The 24,191-nt window shown below is 41.0% G+C and overlaps 1 protein-coding gene across 2 annotated transcripts in view; it reads right to left on the minus strand.

The window, feature by feature from the left end:
* Positions 1 to 273: 273 nt before the first annotated feature.
* Positions 274 to 24,191, minus strand: part of HIVEP1 (HIVEP zinc finger 1) — a 125,314-nt gene continuing 101,396 nt past the window's right edge. Inside the window, exons 5-10 of one of the 2 annotated variants that reach the window (XM_065628218.1) lie at positions 19,125 to 19,258; positions 17,589 to 17,764; positions 14,876 to 14,980; positions 5,167 to 5,684; positions 1,310 to 2,365; positions 274 to 557 (exon numbers count right to left, since the gene is read on the minus strand). In XM_065628218.1, the coding sequence (XP_065484290.1) occupies positions 543 to 557; positions 1,310 to 2,365; positions 5,167 to 5,684; positions 14,876 to 14,980; positions 17,589 to 17,764; positions 19,125 to 19,258 (2,004 nt within the window). In that variant the 3' untranslated portion in view covers positions 274 to 542. The other variant, XM_065628217.1, reaches the window with a different exon arrangement.

Raw genomic sequence — 24,191 nt, forward strand, 5'->3', positions numbered from 1 at the left:
AGGTACATTAATTGTACGTCTAAGACCTCTAGTCCCTTTTTACTCCTGCATGAATAAGACAAAGCCATATTCAGGGAGAAATTAGCTTTGTCTAGCTGTAAATGATCACCTGAATTGGAAGTCTCATCAGAAGCTGAGGGTAATTGGTAATGCCAAATTCTCCTTACAGCAGCGGCCGTTTCACCAACTGTATGGTGGATTTTGCAATCAAGAACACACAAAGAATTATTCCTTTCTTGCTTAAGAACATTTTAATGTCAATAAAAAGTGGCTTTATAATTCAAGATTACAAATAAAAAAATATTTCATCTTGACTCTTCTGCTGTTTTCCCTCAGGGAAGTCTTCAAATTTCAGTTGGGAAGCGGGAAAAACACGAGGCGGACGGGCGCTCGCTCTACAAAAAAGCTGAAGGACTCCCTCCCCACTTCGCCATCGCTGGACGTTTTGAAATGGAAGGTTTTGCTCCAGGTAAGCCTGAAGAGTGCACGCTCTCTCTTGTGGCAGGTGAAACCGCAGGGGCAGGCACCACCACCCGATCCTTTCAAGCTGAACGCAGCTGGAAGGGTAATAAAAGGAATGAGTCAAGCGCCTCTCCAACCACCGGGCTGCATCAAGAAGGCACAACATAAGCAATGGTAAAGTCAGTAAACAAAATTTTACTGTAATATTCCATAACACAGATACTGTATTTCTCTTTGAAGTGTAAAGCTACTGTCTTACACAAGAAAGATGGACAGATCCTTTTCCAAGACTAATATGGATACAATAAATATGGAGTTTTACATACTAGATCTGTACACAGAAACTTTGTCCCACAGCCATAAAAATTTACATTTAACAGTGCAACATATAATTTAATCCTTTATTTATCTGACATAAGATGTTTACTTACTAAACACAAGCAACTACCTGGTTTTAATATACATATTTTATATATATATATTTTATATATATATATTCAACAATCTGTACAGGTTTCTAAACATAAAACTCCAAAAAGGCACAATTGTCTATACAACATGTACAAAAATGGCTGGAGCTGACAGGAAACAACAATTATTGGTCAAGAGTTCATGATTGCACAAAGATTAGTAATGGGTTTGTGTCAGAAAAATGTGCTTTAAGGAAAAGAAGGTTTGCAAAGAAACCTGTGTTACAAAAAAAAAAACCAACAAAAAACCAACAAAATAAAAACACAACGAAAAACAAGAACTAGGTTGCTATTACAAGTCTATCCTCATCGTCACTGCTGCCATCGCTAAACTGCACCGTGTTTTGCCGCCGGGGCAAGGCGGCTGGCCTGTGTACCTGTCTGTCCGGGGAGACAGTTCGGTGGACCGGGGACTTGGTCACCGCCTCGGGGCTCCCCTTGGAGCGGGGCTCAGTCCTCTTCACCTGCAGGGAGGGGACATCGTGCTTTGGCTTGGCGGGCTGCGCCGGGTCAGTCTTTTCGGGATCCGGTTTCCCCGGCCCGTCAGCCCGCTCATGGTCGGCCGGAGGGGCGGGCTCGGGATGGCTCTTCCCGCCGTACCGCTGCCCGCCGGCTGCTGCCTGAGGAGCGGCGGCCCCGCCGGCCTGGCCGACCTCGGCCGCGGGGAAGCCGGGGGCAGCCGGCTCCGGCTGGGCCTCGCAGGCTTTGCCACCGGAGGCGGGCGCCTCGGAGGCTCCTTGGCCGTCAGCACCGGCGGGGCTGAGGGAGGGGATGAGGGTCGGCAGGGCGATGTTCAGTATTTGCAAGCCGGGGATGTGCGCCTGAGGGCTGGGGTTGCCCTGCGGGGCTGCGCCGGCCGTCAGCACCTGGAGGCCCACGGCGTTCAGGGTAATTCCCGATGGGCGCATCTGCGGGGCCACGTTGGTGTTCGCCAGGCCCAAGATGTTCACCGTCTCCACGCCCAGCGGCGGGAGAGGCTGCAGGCTGGGCGTGCTGAGGCCCGGGATGCCCGGCACGCTCACCTGGCCGATGGGGATGCACGGCACCACGCCGTTCACCTCGGCGACACCCACTGGGTTCACGGCGGCGCCGGCGGCTGCGCCGCCCGCCTCGCCCAGGGCGCTGGTAGTCCTGTGGATGACGCTGACAGTGGGGATGGTGAGCTGCACCGGCCCCGCCTGGATGGGGACGAAGGTGGAGTAGGTGGCCAAGCCGGCGGGGACCACCTGAATCCCCCCGACGGGTACCGTGCCGTAGGGCGCCTTGGGCTGCTGCTGCGAGTGCAGGGGGAGGTGGCTGAAAAGGTGGGTCTGGGGCAGCCTCGGCGAGGCGGCGTGCTGCGGGCACCCGGCCGGCTTCTCCTCTGGGGTTTCGGTGGTCGTCGGCATGCTGCGGTCCACCGGCGAGGAGGGAGAGCTGACGGAGGGCGCGCTCTGGGGAGAACAACACAGGCACGTTAATGCGGCGGCCGTTGCTATCCTCCAGTGAAAGGAAAATGCGAGGTGGCTGGGAGGACTTCCCACACTCTCTTTTAACAAAAAAACAACAACAAACTAGTTCACAGTATATGCTGCCCAGCTTGAACAATGAACTAATTTCCTTCCTTTCTTTTTCCAACTCCTTCCTCACCCACTAATTGAATTTTCCTCTCCTAATCACCCCGGCTAATTTCTTTTTAACACTAGTACTTGAAAACATTGCTGAATATCCTTTGTATGTGTTTTTTAAAGAGCCAGAAGGCTTTGGAGAACTGTTTACTGTGGAAATCACCTCAGGCAAGAAGGTTAAATAAGCATCAGCGGGCATTTCTGATGCACCAGATTACTCTCCTGGAGCCATTATAGCCTCCGGCAGGCAGAGGCAGCGTCGCGGCACGTATGTCCATGGGTGCTTCAAATGTGAAAGACAGGCGGTAAGCAATGACAAGAGATGGATGTGACAACTACAGCGCCCACAGATGCGGAGGTGACGGGCAGATAGTGGAGCGAGATGTGGGACCCACATCCCACTGCTGCCTTAGCTCGCTGTGATTTGGTGCTCAGCCTGGACTGATAATCGTATTTATATGCTCCCTTTTCTTCTCATATAGCCTGAGTTACCAACCAAGGCTGGCATCTTCTTTCTGAAAAACTCTAAAACGATAAGTCTTAAACTACAATTGCGATCTTGTGGTCTCTTTTAGTTTTAGGCATATTCATAACACATAAAGAGTGGTGTAACCTTATTTAGTTTATATAGTCCTAAATGGTCATTCTGCGGCTTTGACCAAACTCAAGAAATCTCTAGAGCAGGCACGAAACTAAAACACAAACAGAAATGCTTTTGAAAACTGCTGGTAGGAATTGTACTGGTTAAAGGAGAGTATGGTTTACGGACTATGCAGTGCCAACCAATCTAAATGGGAAGATGCGTGTGAGAAAGAAGCCAACATCTTTCTAAGAATTAAGTCCTGCCCAACATCTCACAAGAAATCCTAATAAACCAGTACAGATGTTTTTGAAGGAACATACACCCGCCTTCCTGAGCGGTCTCAACCCCTTCTCTCAATTGCAAGAAGTGGGATCCACAACCACTCGCAACAGGAACAGATGGTACATTGACCATCAGACACGGCTGCCACTTCTTTTGGTCTGGGAAAAGGAAGAGGCAGTGATACAAGGAATTACTGCCTTGTATCACTTATGTGCCTTTTTTTTAATATATTAATACAGATAATTATTAGAGCTATATTAATGAAGACCTTTTAACATTTTAAATTGAGTGGTTCTCTTCAATGAAGAAGTAAACTCAATCACATGTCTTTCTGGTATCTTTTAGCAAAACCTAACACCCGAAATTCAAATATCAAGATCCTACCCCTTTTGTGGCAGGCATATACAGGGCTCAGAGACCACTACACTCTATTCTCTATCATACTACAAAATCACTCCAATGTACTTTTGCCACACGGGCTCACAGTTCTTAAAAGCAGGAATGAACCCATGTCAAACAGTGAAATGCAGCAATAATTTGTACTGTTTTTCCTTGTTGACAGTTCGCTATCCTAAATTTTGTAAAAAATGAATCCAGTAGTACAGATTTATAAAAAAATTCCAAGGGAATAAGTACTTAAACCAGAATGAAATTTTTACTTACTGTTTATGCTTTTGAAAATTTCCTGCTGCTTATTTTTCTATAACTGCATGCATATACCATCTGTAAATATTGCATTCATCACAAAGAAGGCAGTAATTACTCCTTTATTTAAACTACATTTTGCATTCTGAGTGTTATTTTGGAAAGCTCTAATGCCTTCATGGTCTGCAGTAAGAATTCAGAACTTTCAAGAGATATACTTAGGGTCAATCAGGTTATGTGTCTTGTACTGTCCCCATTAAAATATTGCTGACTTGTAAAAGGCTTAACACCTGCCAGTTCCCTTCTGTCATTTCCTCAGCAGAGTTTTAAAGTCAATAGTCACCAAAATTACTGAATGCTCCTGCAGCCTTGCACACAGACCAGCCTCGTCTTTCAGCATGCTGCTCTGGAGAGCCCTGTGTCTAGAACAAGTGTGAGCAAAACTGATCCTTTTCTGATTAAAATGTTCTTTTGGCTTGGAGAAAAACTGAGAGCACTGGGAACTCAGGTCTCAGTTCTGTGCTCGCCTCTCCCTTTTGTTATTGTGCAAGGGCGATCTCCTAGTTTCCTTGAACATATGGTGCTCTTTCTAATTCTGCTACTAAGCATATTTGGAGGAGAGAGAAGCAATTGCACGGTTTTTTTTATAGTGATAAGGCAAAAACCCTTGGGAGTAGATTAATTTCCTTTGGGGAATTACCAATGATTCTATCGTCGTATTTCAGAGTGAAGTGACTTCTGAATTCCATCACTTTCGTCTGAAAACTTCATAATCATCACCATATGTTCATTTTACGTATCTGTTATATCCCTTCTTATTTGAAACACAATCCACCATCTCCAAACTTCGGCTGAAATGACCATGTTACAATTCATCCTTTCAGGGAGAATACAATCAAATTAAGAACTGTAAAAGCAGTGCTCCCACAACATCGTTGTTTCTAGAGTCCTACACATCTGTGCTTGGATGACTTTCAGCTGTCTCAAAGACACATCAGCCAACACCTCTAGGAATGAAAGGGAAGGGCAAACATTTTCATCTCTGAAAAATCGCCCCAAAAATATTTAAAATTGGGATTTAAAATGTCACCTCTCCCCTGAAGTCGGACACTCCTACCTTTGTAAGTGTTGCGGTTGATATTAAGGACTGGCCCAAGGCTGCTTCTGGGTCGGGGTAATCCACAGACATCTGGCGACCTGGAGATGCAGGAGCGACGTCCACCAGTGCCGCGCCAGCACCGCGGGGACCCGCTCCTCGCTCCTGACCTTTTTCCTCATGTGCTTCCTGAAGGGTGAATTCAGCTGGTGACCTGGAGGTCCTGCTGACCGATTGTGCCGCGCTGAGGACGGTCATCTTTGTCAGCAGCGCTTTTGGCAGGCCATCCATGGAGTCCGTGTGAACCCCAGCAAAGCAGTCGGGAAGCCTGATGTCCTCATCAGCGCTGGCGGTGTCCTGCAGGCCGTGGCGAGAGGGGTGATGCTGGGGGCTGGCCGTCACCGAGGGCGTCGTGGATAGCACTGACTCAGCCTGGCTGTCTTCATCATCATCCTCATTGTCATTTTCATCTTCATCTGCACCGTCGGACTCCTCCACATCATATCCTGAGCGGTCATAGCCAAATCTTTGCTTCTCACCTGCAAAAGTAGGAATTAGAAGGTGAACCAATGAGGGTTGCAGGATGATTGGGAAAGAGATGGAGAGAGCAATCAGAAACACCAAAAACACCACAATTTTTCTGTTGCATCCCATTGCACAAAAGCAACAGGGAAGACTTTCATTATTGTTTTTATTTTCCAGCATACGCATTTAACTGTATAGCTACATAATCTTTCATCATCTGCTTCTGTGTTGTTTTTAACCTCCTAGATTTGGCTGTTTTCTTTTCAGCCATTTATAACCATTTGCTCAAAGTCACCCTTCACTCTTTCTCTTGGGGACAAGCAAGCAGATTCCCGGTTCATTAAGTTCCCAGTGACGACATCCGAAACTGGTCTGCCAGCCTTGGCGGTGGGATATTCTCTAGCTGGTTCTGACTCATGAGTGGGTGTCCTTGTACCTAATATGAATCACTGCTGCAAAGGTTTTTGAAGGATGCAAACAGAAAGACTGGGGGCTGTTAGTCAGGAATCTGTCTCGTTAACAGGCAAAAGAGACCAAAATTAGACTTTACCAGATTTCTTAACTTTGCTAATGTTTTGAGAGGTTTACTGACAGATCACCCAAGATGTCCTAGGAGGTGAGAAAGCCCTAATCCTATCAAAACTTACCTATGCATGAAACGAGAGGAAGTCCTCCTGAAGTCCTAAAATCAAACTCCTGTCTAGTGGCAAATTTCTCTACAAAAGACAGCTCTACTGCAGCTTTTCGCCTTCTTTTATATCATAACTTGGAAAGAAAGAATCATCTTTAGTAAAGAGACAGAAAATCCCATCTGTTGTATCTGATTCCAAGCCAGACTGTCTGGGATCATATTTTACAAAAGACAAAATGCTTTGGATACACTAATATTTTATATTCAATTAAAGGTCTGTCTGCTGAGCTGTCCAAAAAAAATATCAGCATAAAAATAATTTGGATCTGCAAAAGCAATGATGGCTGGTTAGTTAAAATCTCAGAGATCCTGTTCTAAGGAAATCTACACGGCAACTTACCATCAAAATAAATGATTCTGAAAAAAATCAGACCCTTAAAATAATTTGAATGTACTATCAATGCTTTAGGCTGCTACATTATGAAAACCAAAATAAGCATCTTGAACTCCAGGTAAAATAAATGGGTTTAATTGAGCTACTTCTCAGTAAGTTATCCACCATTATAAGCCTTTATGGTTTCAAATGAGCAGTGCAATTATGAATGAGACTAATAGCTTCTTTGAAAAAATCCCTCTATAATGACTTTGCCTCTCTTTGCCTACACAGTAATTTGTACATTAACTAAATATGGAAACTATAGATTTTCTACGTTTACTACAGCAGGCATGAAACTGAAATGTTATTAAAAATACCCCAAATCCTCCTGGTCATTGGAAAGATGCTAAAAAAAATATTTTAAATAGTCTTCATTTATAATTCTCATCCACAGACAAAGTGGATCAAAAAAGAAAATACATTTTAGTGTAAAACTTAATTCAGTAAGGTTCATTCCAAAAATATGGCAAGTAGGATTATTAAAAAAACAACATGGAGTTATTCAACTTTTTTTTCTCTATACTTCTGTCATTTCTTCACACAGTGTTTCTTCATCATTTATTTGCAAAGCAAACAAACTTAAAATGTTAGAACCTCTACATATGTTACATTTCTGAAGAGAAACAGCTTCCCTCAATGCCTCTGTAACAGATCTCAAAGATTTCACCATGTGTTACATCTAAAGGGTGACCCATGCATTTCCTGCAAGTCTTTAAATAATGCACAGGGCATTGCGAAGACTTCGTTTTCAGTACGGACTCCCTCTTAATTTTGGTCTCTATACCGACATCACATAACTATTCTTCGGGAAACCCTACTGTTTCTTTTCATTCTTCCTCCCGCTCTCCATGTGAATCACATTGTCTATGCAAGTTGATGGCAATCATGAATGACTTGTCTCCGCTGGCAAGAGAAACTGCCTGAAGTGATTAGACTGACTTGTCACATTTGTAAAGCAAAGAAAACATATGCTCAAACAATGCCATGATTTATAAGAACAAACTACCTTTTCTTTTTTTCTTTTTTTTTTCAAATCAACATTTAAAAACACTACAGGATGTATTAGCAAATGCTGCTTATGCAGAAATTTTCTGCATATATCTTGGCCTAGAATAAAACCATGGAAAGGGAAAGGGGGAACTGTGTGCGGGACACAGATTCCTTCCATGCAGGACTCTGAGGGATCTCGTTTCCCTCTATTGTTTCCCTGTTTACCTCCACCCTCTGTGCATTTGCCAGTTTCTATTTAAGTGTGGTTACCTGGAGCCAGAGCCTGCAGTGTAGGCGAGGTGACAGCGATGAATGTGGTTCCCTCACTCCCACACAGCTTCAAAACATCAGATGGAAAAAAACAAAACAATACAACACAATATTCCTGACTTCCTTGCTCTGGCAATGCACAAAGGAACGCTTAGCTCTGGCTTTTATACCTGCGTACACGTTTACTGAAACAGGAGGTGCCCAGGCTTTCATAATTAGTGATCCCGTTAAGCATTGTTGTAAATCAGTGGAGCTGCGAGAGGATGTTGGGAGTTTTAAGTGGTGGAAGGCCCAGGTCTCCTCCGAATGAGGCGTTGAGCTGAGGCTGTGGCCGCTCCTTGCGGTGAAAGACCCTTTTCCAAGTGCTGTCTTGTTAACCAAGTAGTATTGGCCACGATCCATTTTAGTTATGGTAGGCTGCTTCCTAAAGTTCCCCTTGCAGTTTTAATTGGGGAGAAATTAATTCTTCACTTCCTATCTTAAATCATGCACAATTATAACCATATGCTTATGTAGCCGATATATATAATGAGAACTGACTCAATCTCCAAAGGAAACAAAATGACTTCTGTGTTTAACTTTGTATGAGGTTGTAAAGCAGTGCGGGATATTTTAGAATGAAGGATGTGTCATAAATTTAAAGGCCACTAGCATACGGGGAAATGGCTTTGGGCATGAAAGTTCACCATTAGGAAAAAAAAAAAGAAAACAGGAAAAAAGTTTCACACTATTAAGTGAAGGCTTTATGAAAGCTACTTCTCTTCCAAATTTGTAAATCTCACCATTTTTTAACAGAAAGACTGTTTGAGATCGCCTCAATTTTTTTACAAAGAGGGCTTTTGGAAGAGTAGGGAATTTCTCTCATCCTCTGTCAAGTGCTACAATCTTCTCTTTTAAATCCTTAGAAAGACTCTTTCTTCTTCCTGGATGTTGCAGGAGAACATGGAACTTTTGGCTATAGACATGAACTCTGCAAAAATTAGGAACAGCTGGAAATAAAGTTATAATAGAAACGTGGACACAATGTTTGATTGGGGATTTTGCTTGCACGCCAGCTATAACGACATTTAATAAAATTAAGTTTTTAATCCTATGTACTGAAGTGAGCATACACAAATCATTGGCAAAAATCACCTTAGTCATTATTTTGTTGTCAGTCCTCAGTTAATCAGCTCTGTATCGTGTTTGTGGTGTTGATGAGCTTGTTTGCTAAGGCTCTGTTATACTCACATTTTACCTCAAAGTGGGGAAAGAAAAAGCTTCAAGTTCTTTAGTACAACAGCATTAGCTGGCCTTATCAAGCATCCTAGTATGTCCATTAGTGAAGCGCCTGGGGCTGATAAGTCCATGAACTGCTTTTTCCAGTTGTGATGCTATGAATTAGGTAACTGAAATAAGTGTCTCTGTGTACTTTAGTACACAGTTCTTTATTTTAGAAGTTTTTGTCCTATGAGAATCCTTACTGTACCTGGATTTAGCAATGGTTACCTAATTATTGTCATACTGCAAAGTACTAAAAGAAAGGTTCTTCAGAATCTCAACGTATAGCTTTTAATGGTGATATTATCACCCATTAGTCTATCCCATGACATGACTTATCAGGGCCCACTACAGACTTGGCAATTTCTGCACCACATGCAGTGATCAAGTTCAGTGGCTTACAACTTAATCATATTTGCTTATAACTGAATCATATTTAAGTAGATTTTCACGTAAAGAGCAAAATGTTCATTTTCATTCTTTAATTGGCAAGAAGACAAGAAAGACCTGAAAACATAAGTCCAGACGGATGACGTTTTACACACTTGTAAGCAAATGGACAGTTACACAGATAACTAGGGGTATCACTATTAGCTCTGCTTATAAAGACAGAGCTTGCTAAGTATGTGTTGGCCTGTTCACTATCTGTTCCCATCTAACTTTAAATTTAATTGATTTATTGGCTTTTAGCCCCTGATTAATTCAAAGTAGTGCTTACCACCTCAAACCCTGGAAGTATCTTCAGTTATGGATTAGTATCTACATAAAAGCATTTAGTAATAAAGCGTCTGTTCTATATTATATGTTCTCCATCAAACTCAAGAACAAATATACACTATTGCAATAAGGCAGAAGATTTTTAGTGTGTCATCATATTATCATAAACTTGAAAGTAATTAAGTCATCAACGCACTCTCTTTTTCTAAACAATTACCAGATTAGGTGTGCCTTTTACCAGTTGTATTAGTTTTGCAATAAACTGTTCTACAAACATTCAAGCGAATTTTAAAAGTGAGGGTAAACCCAGTACTGTGAAACAACACTAGCACCTATACCCAAACATGCTGTTTCCCTGTCTTTTTAAGTCTGTTGATGGGTTTTACTTGACTGATTGCAGTCTTGCTTCAGCTGCTGTCCACTGCTCATCATCAAACAGGACTCACAGTGACATCTACTGGGTTAAATTCAGACTGGTAACAGCCAGTACTCAGAAATGAGGAAAAAAACCCAGTCAACCAACAAACTGACCAACCCAAACCTGTGGGCCTTTGACTTTCATTCCTAAAAGTGTGGAAAGTAACAAAATAAAACTAAGAAAAAAACCAAACCAACCAAAACAAGTAACCTGTTTCTTTAAAGAGATTATTTACACCTAAGCCCTCCTGGGTAATCTGTACACTGGAAATCAACCCTTGCAGTAGCTACTCTGCTCCTGGGCTGTAGGTGTTTGCCTCCAGCATGCTTAGGGGACATCTAGTTCAAGACCAGAAACTGATATTTAAAAAAAAAAAAAAAGTGTAATTTACAGAGAACCAGCCTTCCATTCTGTTTGCAAAAGGAGGATATTATTGCAAGGTTTTTCAATTATTTTCACTCCTTAAATGTAGGTGCAGTGAAAACACAGACTGAGTCATGATTAAGCTAATGAAGAGCCATGGAAACTCACTTAATATCTACTATAAGTAATATATAGCTAATTAACTTAGAACCATTATATGTCTAGAAGAAAATGAAAGTGGGTTTTTTCCATTTATATATGCATGTGTGTATATATATATATATGAAAAAAAGACATATCTGAAAGTTACAATTAAGTCTTTTCACTGGTAAAGTAATGAATATTTTGGGATAAAATTTCTCCTTAGAGACCATTTAAATAATTTTTGCCCATCTACTGATTTCATTATTAAATAACTATCTTGTGCAAGTTTACTCAGGCATACCATACCATTCATACATTACCTTACATATGAAATATTACAGTCCATTGTTTTAATTTGAAGACAAATTATTGTTTTTACGACTGCATAGCAAAATATTGGGTCAACACAGCCAAAGAGGATATCTCCAGTTGCAGTCTGTCACATTAAACAGTTCACCTCGTCTGACAATTTAATTCAGATATTAACATTCCTTACATTGTAACCCTGTATTTTGGTGACAAGAACATTCCACAGAGCAGAAGATGAAAGAAAAATGGATGAGGGAATGGTTTTGACTACAAAAAGCCAGGCCAGAAAGAATTTACTAACACCTAAATGATGACAAGTCCAAATACAAAGAATGCTATGTTAAAAGCTCTGGTCACATATATTCTCAGGCAGCTAGAGATCACTTCTTTTTTTTTTTTTTTTTTCCCCCCTAGATGCTACAGCACAACAAAATTTCAGCTTCTCAAATTACTGAAAAAAAAGGCTCTGTGTGTGTGCACGCCTGTGTGTGCACATATGTCTGCGTTCAGGATTGTGCACAATTTTGCACTCCTTATTTAATCTGCATGTACTCTTAATCTGTACTGCTATCAGCTCAAAGCTGACTTCTCGTTTTAATCTAAAAAATGATGTATTCAAATAATTGTGTTTGCCTATGCTGTAAAAAAACTAATTAAAAATACGACTAGTGAATTCCTCAGTAAATAAAAGGTTGGTGGCTTTGTTAATTTTCTGGCTAGTTCTCTAATTCAAAGTCTGATGGAAGACATACAGCTTAGTTATTTCAAGCAAAGGTGTAGACGTTTTATTGCCGTAAGAATAATCAGTATTCCAAATGTTCGAATAATGAATTAGTTAGAGACAGACAGACATTCTGTGGGTCAGGAAACAAGCCAATCTCACGCAGTCTACGGGAAGAAGAGATTTTTTTTTTTTTCCTGAGATCACAATTATTTCTTATCAGATTTTCTGTATCTTCCTCTAAATCATCTCATGTTGCCGTTTAACTGAGGAAAGAGATGCGACCAGGCAGACTGCTGCCTCAAAGAGAGAGATCATTTTTAACAACCACGCAACTCCCAAAGTAACAAATGTAGGCGTTTAATGACGTCGTTTTTTAAAGCGCCCAAAGGGTATGTGACACAAACCTGCCGGCAACGCACATCAGCGGGAGGAGGGGGTGAAAGGGCTGAAGATATAATGCCACGAGTGCAGCTCAGCACCCAAAGCCCATCACGTTTCCCTTCGTGGGTGACAGACAGAGCTGTCCCCAGAGCCCCGACCTGGCCGGAGGGGGGCTGGCCCCAACCTGAGCTCTGCTGCGCTGCCCAGGGAATGGGCAGCCAAAGAGGGGGTGGAAGCCGCTGTGTTAACTGTGATGGCCTGGACACCTCCAAAAAATAAATACGTTCAATCACGGTCAAATGTAGCCAAAAAATTCTCATTTACAGGATTTCGCAGCAGGCAACAGAACGACCTGCATTTAAAAAAGCCTGTATGCAGATACATCACACTTTTTTTGCCCTCCTGACTCTTTGCCTTAAAAATGGGGCAACAAGCAAGTTTCTGAATTGTCATGAGAAATACCTTCATGCGTGGCCATGTGAGCCAACAGATGAAATCACATTTTTTAAAGTGTACAGCTACTTGTTATGTTTTCATGGATAACTGTAAATGCCCTGTGTTATGCAGCAGCTGGAGAGGCTGGACTGGTTTGACTGCAGCAAACGTGTTTCTTGTGGGCTTAATTACACTGCTTCTGGGATAGGACTTTTGTGCTGAGCTCTGTGCTGCACCGCTGGTTTTGCTATGGGTACCTTGAGCCAGATCGTTTAGAGAACGTAGGGATTTTATCGCCAAGTTGCTTTTTGGTTTGGGGTTCTTAGGTAAAAAAAAAGGAATGCTGCCTGGTCTATTTTGGGAAAAAAAAAAGAAAATTAAAAAAAGGCATTGCAGTCTTAAAATTAAATGACTGGAAGAATTTCAAGTGTTACGTAGTAAATCCTGTTGAATGTTTGTCTTGTCTTTTTTTTTTTTTCCAAAATGGAATATTTAATTAAGTAATTACTGTGCTGAAGCAAAGAACCTATTTCAGGGCATATATTTTTACACTATGGTTACACACGCCTGTACGTGATATGTAAAAAGAGTGTCCCTCTCAGCCAAAGAAAAGTAATCTTTCAATGTTCGAAATGGCTTACTTTTACCAGGTGTTACTGATAATTCTGTTAACATTTGAAACATTCTTCATTACATTATAACCACGAATGCAGTTTTTAACGTATGCAATTGGGAATATCGATTTATCAATCAACAAATAACATGTTTTAAGCTCCTAGTAAATGGAAATACCTGTTCAGCTGTATTTTATAGAACTAAATTAAACATATAAAGCTATGGAATATTGCTTTAAAAAGTCGTGATGATTTTTCTATCATGTGAAGGCTGAAAATGTTAATGAAAACTGTGCCTCTATGAGAAAGGGACAATAATTTGTACAGCCACTTATCTTCCATGTTATTTACTTGGTACCTCAAATTGCAAATGGGGACATGTTTTTAGCTTACTAATAAGGAATATATCGAAGAATGCCAAAAAAGGGAAACTGCAGGTTTCTTTGTACCTAGTGGACTACTGATTCATACCAGCTGAGTCACATTCCCAGTATTATTTAGAATTAGATTCAAGTTGATTCGGTTATTCTGCTAGTGGTTGTCATATGGGAGCAAGCACATTCATATTTTTGCCCTTTACTGTTTAAATAAAGATCTCCACTGCTTTCTTTTCTCAAAACCTCACCCGCGATCTAATAAACTATTCCACTGAAAGAAGAAAAATACAACAAGGCAACAGGACTCATCTCCCTGCCGAGAAACGGGAGGAAGGAGAAAATGCCACCGCTTCACTGAGAGATGCTGAGATCCAACACAAAGTCCTAATGCACAATCCTGTTCCGCATCTCACCACATCTGGGGCAGCTACATCCTTCTCATCACGCTGAGCAAAACCTGCCTGAACCCGGTTTGTCCCTCTTTGACTGTCCTCAATCTCACCCCCTCTTCAGATGCGGGAAGTGCAGAATTCCAATTATTAGCAAATACATTCATTTTGATAACACTCTCGTCACTGATGGAGAAGTAGAACAAATCAAGATAAATAATGCTTGCAGTTTCTAAATGATCTCTATCTGCTGATTTATGCCAAATTATTTGTGAAGAAGGGCAGAACTCTACACTGGAAGATGATTAGCCTCCTTGCAAAGTACTCAGCAATATATTTGTGATCTGCGTGGCATGTTAGTGATGTAATTTTTATGAAATGTGCATCGCAAAACTTCAACAATTTCATGCACAGCTATTTTCAAAGAAACACTACATTTGACTACTTTTTTTTTTCTAGGCAAACATCTGTTTTTTCTGGTATTTTCGGTCTTGTCATATTTATCTGTGAAACTGTATAACACTCCGTGAAAAATTCAGCAGCAATTTATCTTTAGCATATGCTTGTCATTTCTTTTGGTGAAGATTTTTCCAGTATTTATTACCCTGGACTAGCTTCTAAGATTTTTATCTCTGTATCTTTTCCCTGTACAAGAACTTTAAAGCTTTGGAAAAGAAACGGTAAGAAACTAGGATGAAAAAATAAATACAAAAAATGCAGTAAAGAAAGAAGATTTTAATTTCTTACCAAATTCTTCTTCTCCATCCTGGTCATCTATTAAGCCTACTGAGACTCCCAAATCCATGCATTTCTTGCTATGTGCCTTTGACTTCATATGTTTTGTTAAATTTCCTTAAGAAAAAATGAAAAAAATTAACTGCTCTGTGACTCTACAAATGTATACAAATATACACTCAACATGTCTATATCTTATTCAGCTACATTTGTAACCACCTGTAAAATCTGACTTGATAGAACCCTGCCCCTCAACGCAAGCTGTCAAGGCCCGTGGCAGATTCACCATCCTGAATGCTACTAGTTCTCTGGCTACATTTCGTGAAGTTCTTTGTCGAGATAAAATAGAATAGGATGTAAATTCAAGATGATGATGTGTTTATTACACTGGTGTAAAAAATCCCTCATTTGTTTATAGCAAAGTATGAAAAAGGCTGATTGAGCCTTCAAAGTCACGCTGGCAGAAAACCACTGCGTGAAACTAAAGTTTGTATCTTGCAGCTCTTTCAGTATTTGATGGATTCTATTTTTAGTGCAATGATTTTCACTGCCAACCTGAACAAACAGATTAATTTTATTCAAAAATCAAAGTATGAACATGTTCAATGTGAATCTCAAAAGTGAATTTGTAACTGCTGAGAGGCCCCACAGGCTGCTCTCCCCTTCTGCTTTGAAAAAAAAATACGGCAAATATCATCAAGAAAAGGTTAAGAGTAGATCAGGGATCTGTAGATGATATTTGCGATATGTATATTACTGTAAGTAACTGCTCACTTACTTAAATTTCCTATTGTCTCTCAAAAACCTGTTTCTTTGAGGCATTCAAAAGGAAGAAATTACAGTGGGTAAAATTACAGGTTCTCCTCCGCCTCTGCTCTGCCCTGGTGAGACCTCATCTGGAATATTGTGTCCAGTTCTGGGCCCCTCAGTTCAAGAAGGACAGGGAACTGCTGGAAAGAGTCCAGCGCAGGGCAACAAAGATGATGAAGGGAGTGGAGCATCTCCCTTATGAGGAAAGGCTGAGGGAGCTGGGGCTCTTTAGCCTGGAGAAGAGGAGACTGAGGGGTGACCTCATTAATGTTTATAAATATATAAAGGGTGAGTGTCATGAGGATGGAGCCAGGCTCTTCTCAGTGACAACCAATGATAGGACAAGGGGCAATGGGTACAAACTGGAACACAGGAGGTTCCACTTAAATATGAGAAGAAACTTCTTCACAGTGAGGGTGCCAGAGCACTGGAACAGGCTGCCCCGGGGGATTGTGGAGTCTCCTTCTCTGGAGACATTCAAAACCCACCTGGATGCCTTCCTGTGTAACCTCATCTAGGTGCTCCTGCTCTGGTGGGGGGACTGGACTAGATGATCTTTTGAGGTCCCTTCCAATCCCTAACATTCTGTGATTCTGTGATTCTGTGGGTGAAATGGTGACTCTTCTATGGTTATGGAGTACTTTATTCCTGATTTGAAATGAAACTAGAGATTCACCTCAAATTTTGAAATTATTCTCATGAAGCTATATGACTACACTGACTCACAAGTAGCAAAATTCTCAGCTTTACATACTGCATGAAGTTACTGGCCACACTGTCCTTTGGTTTCCCAAACATCGAGCACCCAACCGCACGACTGACTCTGCCGGCAGCAACGGCACCAGCCGGGCACAGCGATGGCAGAAGGGGGAGCAAACACAAGTGTCTGCTACAGCTGAAACCAGGATGAATAGCAAATGGGCAGAATTTAATTACTTGAACATGGCCAGCATGACTACTCTGCAAAAACTGTCACCAGGGGTTATTGGGTTCACACGCTGGCACTTCATCTTAAAGGCAACATGATGACCCAGTGTCACAGGATGCGGCGATAGGTTTTTACACACCTGAAAACTGTCCATCCCACCTTCTGCAGCACTGGGTTACTACTTGGAAATTTTCCACCCAACTGCTGAGTAGTCTTGAACACACTAAAAATATAAATGTTTCTGAGGTTACAGCTGGGGGGGATTACTGCTAAATGATGTTCAAAGCCAAGAAAAATTTTACTGCTTAGAATTTTTGTTTTGCTGAAAGTATATTGGCTGTGAACTTCTCCTATCTGTTTCACTTATTTTGAGTCCTGGATCTACCACTGTTCAATACACTGCTTGCTTAAACTAGGATGCATTAAAGTATCTGGTATAAACAGGCTTTAAATGCAAGGGGGTCCATCTTTGGGACTTAGAAGGTCAAGTGGAAAGTGAACCTTCAAAGGTATAAAAAACATTTTTATATATTAATTTAATCAGGTCCAGTTACTTTCTTGGAGTGATCAGTTGTGTGCCAATGGGAGTACAATATATGTTAATGTCATACCTCTAAAGATCACCACTATGGACTTAAAATTCTGCGTTCCCATCCCTACCTAGGATAAGCAGCTAACCAGCTCACTCGTCTTCAACCAACTTCAATCATACTCCCCATAAGATCTCCCTTTTCGACTCCAATTTCTCACCTACCATGGCATGCCACGCAGTTCATTCATACAAATATGTGGTTATCTGAATAAACATACAAAAGACAAAGGAAAAAAAGGAAATTGGGAACTACAAATATTTGACGCATTAGACAACAAAACGCCACAGAGAGGCAACTTCTTTAGCTTAGGAACAGTCAAATGTGAGAAGAAAAGAATTATACTTTAAAGTAGAAAGAAAAAAAGGGGAAAATGCACACTGAAAAGTGCCTTTACCTTTAGTTTTGAAGGAAAAGTTGCAGTAATTGCAATGGTAAGGACGGACATCTGTATGTGTGCGAATGTGTTTCTTCAGCATGCTGGGTTTCTTGCAGCGTATTCCACATTCTTCACAGATATACTTCCCTCTCCCTCTCCCCCGAACATACACATAGTCTTCATTTGACTTGTACCTAGAAACAGTACCAAAAGAGTAAGGCAATTAGTTGCAATGGGAAAATGATTCTAGTTAGAAATCGCAATCTACCAGAATTTTTAAAAATTATATAATATACGAAAATGAATGACTGATAAAACCCAGTCATGCTCTTTTTCTGCTCAACTTCTGCATTTATTTGTTAAACTCGTATCTCAGTTTTTCACTAGGTAATAACGGACTTGTTTAGGAATAACGGCACGTCTTTTTAAATAAAGGTACTAAGCATTTCAAGACTTCAAATTTCCTCTTTGCAATACAGGAACATACTTTAAAAAGTGTCAGGTTTTGGAAGCGGGTTTGGGCACCACAAGGAAGCTTTAAAAGAGCCTCTTTGAGGCTCTGCGTTGGATGCAGAAAAGGAATAACATTAGTTATGACAATGGAAAAGTCTTTAAAACGCTCTATCAACGTTCTCTGGACTCAGCCTACTGGGACTGTCTCGAGATAGAAAAAGTCATTCGGATTCAACTACACCCTTCACATCTCTGCTCGCAGATGTCAAAGGTTGTGCTCAGCTTTTGTGACCTGGTCCCTGCAACGCCTGGATCCGAGCAGAGACACGTAGCCATGTTTTACCTGGGCAGCTGGTAATGGCTCAGCTGCTGGCCCAGACTGGATTCAAACCGGGAACCAATAAATGCAAAGCCCTAGAGCGCAACACCAATTACGAGAATAATAAAATACGCATCACTTGCGCTTAGAATTTTTAGAAGTGTCACTAGCACTTTTCCACTAGAAAAATCTGTTTTATAAGATGATGTACATGGCACAACACTGTGGCTAAAGCAAGTGTTATTCCTATCAGGCAAATGATTTGAAGTATTACGGTGAACGGATGAGGACTCTCAGTAAATATTTCCATGCTACTTTTCAAATCAGCTCTCCAGCCTGCGTATACCACAGCAAACTGCCAGACAGAGACCGCACTGCAGTCTGCTGCTTTGGCCCTGGACTGCATCCTCTCGGGCTACGGTTATACAACCTTATTGCAGAATAGGTATTATTTATCACCTAAGAGAAATATACGAAAAGAATTTACATCTATGGCTGTATCTAGCTACCTCTACTGATGATTAATGTTCATCCTTTGGAAAAAAAAAATGAATTGCGCTGCCTACCGTTCTTTATTTCATTACCCCCCCACGTAACTCTCATGGCTCCCTGCTTCTGATGACTTTCCATTTTTCTTGGAAACATAAACCAACATTCTCAGACCACAGTAAGGGAACTGTTGTTTAAAATAAATCAAACAGGAAGCAACATCTCTGCAAAGTCTAGAATCAAGGAAAAAATATCTTCCCAACGATATCTACTATACAAAGTACAATACTTGCCCTCCATCAAATATTTTAACTCTTCTTGGTTCAGTTTTGATAAAGGAATTTTCTTTATCGTGCTCAGTGCTTGATTCAGAGTTTTCCTTATTGCTGAATTCAGTTGCAGTCAATTTTTTTCTGTTTAATGCTCGCTGAAACGAGATATGCATATCATTAAAATTAGTATATTTCATATACCATTCAAACCTGTAAGTTATAATGAATGAAAGCATTACAACAGCCACAATTGCAGCAATTGGGGTTTTTTTAAATGTTAAGATACATGAAACAAAAAGTACTTTTTTGCTAGACTTCTTTACTGTGCATTGACTATTTCTGGACTGGCAAATAGAGACAGAGATCATGGCGCTGTAGGAAACCAGGAGTGCTTTGAATCTACAGGAGGAGATGCCTCTTCCTTCTTCAGGGAAGGTGAAGGTGATGTTTTTTAGCTCACAGACAAGCCTTCAACAGAGCAAAGATGCTTACAAGCAAACCCAGTTGCTTCCTGAACAGCTACAGCTTTGCTCCTCTGCCCTCAATGTGGCCACTGGACCGTACAGATGAGGCTCAGCAGCTATATGACTCACTGACCCCCATAATTTGACAAAAAGTTTTAGTGCACAACCAGTTACCTGTGCTTTTCCCGCACTGCTCAAGCCCTGCAAGGTTCCAGTAGCACTTGCCCAGATCCAGGTGCCTGGCGTCCAACACAGCAGGGCAGGGGCAGGACAGGGAAGGGTTTCCCTGGTGCTCTCCATCCCACGGCTGTGGGTCTTGGGTCTCACCCACCGACCCACGAACCAGCAGCGCCTCACGGCTGGCAGGAGCTGCTTTCCTGCAGCCCCGCAAAGAGAAGGGTGGTAAGCAGGAGCATATTAAGGGAAGATACTAACAGCTAACATTGCTGATTTATAGTATTTTTCAAAAGATGTTCTGTGTGGGAACTGACCGTTCCCAATTCAGTGAAGTTACTAACAGAACCCCTTCCAAAGCAGAACTCCACACTTAATTCCCGCTACCTGACCAAATTACAAGAAGCGTACCAGTTGTCTAGCAGAACAAAAATACATTTCTCCATTTCCTCTGATTATTAATTAAGGAACTTTTTTAAAAAATTTTTTTTCTAAAGGAGGATGAGTTCCCCCAACATTTGCCAATTAAAATCTACTCCTTCCAAGTCTAGGACATTTATAAAATGGGCAACAATGAAGGAATGATCCAATTAGCCAGCAATTATTACTGCTGTATTTATAAACTGTTCTACCCACATAGCTGGCACACTTACCACATTTGCTCATATTGATAAGTGAATAAAGTGATGAGAGAAAAAAAGTCTGGCCTTATGTTTTCCACTCATTACAAAATTTAACGCTGTAAAGCTTGTGAATTCTTGGCAAGGAGGAATGACTTCACTGGCTGACTTAAAATGACTGACGAATTGCACTGGTCTTTACATATATTGACAGGTGACATCATTCTGGCACCCAGTCCTTGCCCATCGTCCTCCACGCAGTTTCAGCCACCGCCTTGACTCCCCACCCGATGAGGAATGTGGCTGATGGGGAACTAACACAGACCGGGGAAAAGCATCTTTCTGTTCGAGCCAAAGCCCTCGGAATCCACATGGGCTGCAAGCACCACTCCAATCCGTACGCCTTCATGCAGCCCCTCGGATTGATTTGGGCTGGATTTTCAACTATCTGAGCAGTTCTACCAAAGCATACACGGCAGCTTTGCCTGTGTGTAGGAAGAAAGAAATTTCTCCCTGCATGTTTTAACAGCATTCACACAAGGTGAAAGGAGATGATGTTCTGGATGAGAAATACCGGGAGTTGAGCCTACTTCAGTAAGTACAACTCAGCCGTGTTGTAGTTCCTATATGCTACTTGGCACATGAATTGCTTTTGTTTCCACTGCAAACAAAAAGTAACAAGATGACATTTGCAATTTAACCAGAAAAGAGCAGTGGAAAATACGGAATACATACCATAAACCAAATACCACATAAATATTCTCAGCAGCTGGAATAACGCAATCTTGAAGTGCCTGATTTCAAACTTAAATACTAAGCATTCTTTCCAGATTTAAATTTCAATAATAAAAAGACAAAGGAAAAAGCAAGATTCCAGAAGTATTTAGCCCACGTTGTAATTCAAACTACAGTGAAATAGTATTATAATATACTGTATATTCATAAAAGCACCTCGAATGCAAAAACTAACACATGGCCAAACACCCCTGGATTCTCTGCACTCCCCTTTCCCCCTGCCTCCCTTTCTCTTTTTAGCACACACACACACACGTTTGTGGACAAAGACAGCCTAATATAGGTGTTCAAATTCCTATCTACCTCCCACTGATATCCTTTAATTTACTGGTTCTATGTTGTTTTAGTAGTTGTTTCAGTGCCTTAAACATCAAAAATGCTGTGATCACAGAGATGCTTCAATAGAAACACTGAGTTTCTGTCACAGAAACCTACAGAAATGCTCGCTGATAATGAAAAAACCCCACATTCTTTTTAGTTTTTATGAAATATTCCGAACCGATGCTGAAGAGGACTTGGGTCCTCTGTAAATTCTGAAGAGCAGCCAGTCTCTAAGGAGCATGGGCTCCTTGTGTGGAAATCCTTTAACATGCCTCATCTAAAACCCAAAAAACCCCCACAGGTACTGGTGGAAAAGTTAGAAAAATGGCAGTGCTGTAAAATGTTCCACTCCATGCTTATGCTTTCTGTTTCTAACACAGTCTTCTCTCATAGAGACAAGGCCCATGATTCACTTCTACTTTACTCATTTAACTCCACTGTCTTCGATTGCTGGTATAAAACTGGAAAAAAATTCTGCTCTTAGGGCTGCCCAGAGACTAGAGTTAAATAGATACTTCTGGTACTTATCAACATCCCTTGGAAAAAAAAAACAAGCTCACAGCCTGAATCATCAAAGTTATAAATTTCAGATTATAATATTCATTAAACATTTTTTCCCATTGGCATATAGCCACTTGAGGAAAATGTTTCTAATATCTTTAAACTTTTACTAGTGTACACATAAAAATCTTCTGCATTTAACTACTTTCCAGTGGTGAGCTGGACTGCTGTGGCACATCATCCAAGAAAGAAAAGCTTTCCACTCAGGAGAAACTTTCCATTCTTCAGCCTTATTCTTGCCTGAAAACCTTCACCCTGGCATACTGCACGCATTACTGATTTGCTTCAGGAAGGGAAGCCAAGATCAATGCGGGGGCTTGAGAACGGGCTCCTGATACACTACCAATGACTTCAGGTGAGCAAAACTGGCAAAAAAATAATAACAAATAGAACAATAAAATGAAAAGAGCAGGGAGACGGAATAAGCCTTTTCCATGCAGGTGAACCTCCTGTTACATTTTAACATGCTGTACTCATTCCAGGAGCTTCTTTCACAATAAGGTTTGGTGGTTTGCTCTCTGAATCACTGGCATGTGGCAACTTCACCTATTGCCTCTGAGCAGCGAATTGTGGAGAGCAAACGAAGTCCTGGGGTTCCTTATTGTTTGCATTTTCTTCACGTCTCTTCATTTCCCATGGCATCTGCTGTTGAAAGAATTGCTTTTTTTTGTGACAGTGATTAGTAGCGGTTATGCAGCAGCAAGAGATCTCTGTAAACATGACTTGGTTCTGGGGGCAAACCCAGGAACAGTTCAGCAAGTCACTTCATCTTGGTGAGAACATCAGCAGTTAAGGCCCCATAAGCAGAATACACCAAATCACTTTAGAAAGGGCTACGACTGTGAGAGAGGAGGTGAGGAATAGCAGTGCTGCGTTTTTATTTTGTTTATAAATTGGATTATAGTAGCACTTAAAGCTCTCTATCAGGTCAGGGTTAAAATGTGCAAAGCACTTGTACAAACATCTTCCCAATAGCAGTTGCAACCTCGTTAGACTTGCAGTCTAAACTGTGGTTCCTTCAGGAACTTGGGACCCCATTAGGCTTTTAAGCAGGAAATCAGTTTTTTTTTTTTTTTGAAATAACAGAAAATTAATTGCTAATCTGTTGGCTGAGGTGGTTTTTTTTGTTGTTTGTTTGTTTTTCCAATGGAATATTAATTTGCACAAGGACCTCCAACATTCTCCATCCTCTCAACCAGAAAAAATGGTAGGAGAATTACCGGGAGTGAACTGAATGAGGAATTTCAGTTTTTGCTTTCTTTAAACATGGCTTTTGGGACGAAGTTTCCAAATTTCCCAGTTGGCATCGGCTATTCCATTACCAGGTCTAACTGGAGACTGGTAATACAGAGGCATATTGTAAGAGCAGTGTTATCACCATCCTGGAAAGCGGCTGAAATCCCGCTGCCTGAGTCATTAAAATGGAAATCAGACAAACTCTGGAGGTGTCAGGTTGCAGTACCTACCAGGTCTTTGAAATTTTTAATTTCTGCCATCCTATACCTTGCTCATACAATCTGAGATGCCATATGAACTTTAATTGGTGCTTTCTTGCTGCACTTTCTTCCTTCATAATGGCTTGGAGTAAAACCTGTAAATCAGCTGCAAGCAGACCTTAAGAGCTCTTCATTTTCACCACGCTTGTGTGCTTCATTCAGAATGTCAGCAAGAAAGACTGAAGAAAGATTAGTAACTGTGGTTCTTTTGTGGCAGCGGCACTGTAAATGTACCTGACAGCTGCCTATTACAGCATTTAAGTACTCCTAGAGTGTTTAAAAGGGTGCTGTCAAAATATTTTTCAAAATATTATTATCCGTTATTTATATTCTAAACAGAATTTGTTTGTAGACAAAATTTGTTTTTCAAGAGACACACAGTAGCTTTGTTATCACAGCATTTCTTCTGATAGACTGTCCTTAAAAAGTAAAACAAACATGAGTCAACGACACAAGTGATGTGACACTTGCTTTAGAAAGAAACACTCAACTATGTACAATGAAAAAGCTAAACCTTCAGATCCTTTTTTTGGTTTGTTTTGTTTTAATTTAGCACTATTTAAGTACAACATGTATGAGGGAGCAGGCTGAAAAAGGTAATATGAGTTTAAACAAAGTCACCACCCTGTATGCATTTTCTGCATGAAATATTACAGA

This window comes from Caloenas nicobarica, chromosome 2, assembly GCF_036013445.1.
Source record: "Caloenas nicobarica isolate bCalNic1 chromosome 2, bCalNic1.hap1, whole genome shotgun sequence".
NCBI lineage: Eukaryota > Metazoa > Chordata > Aves > Columbiformes > Columbidae > Caloenas > Caloenas nicobarica.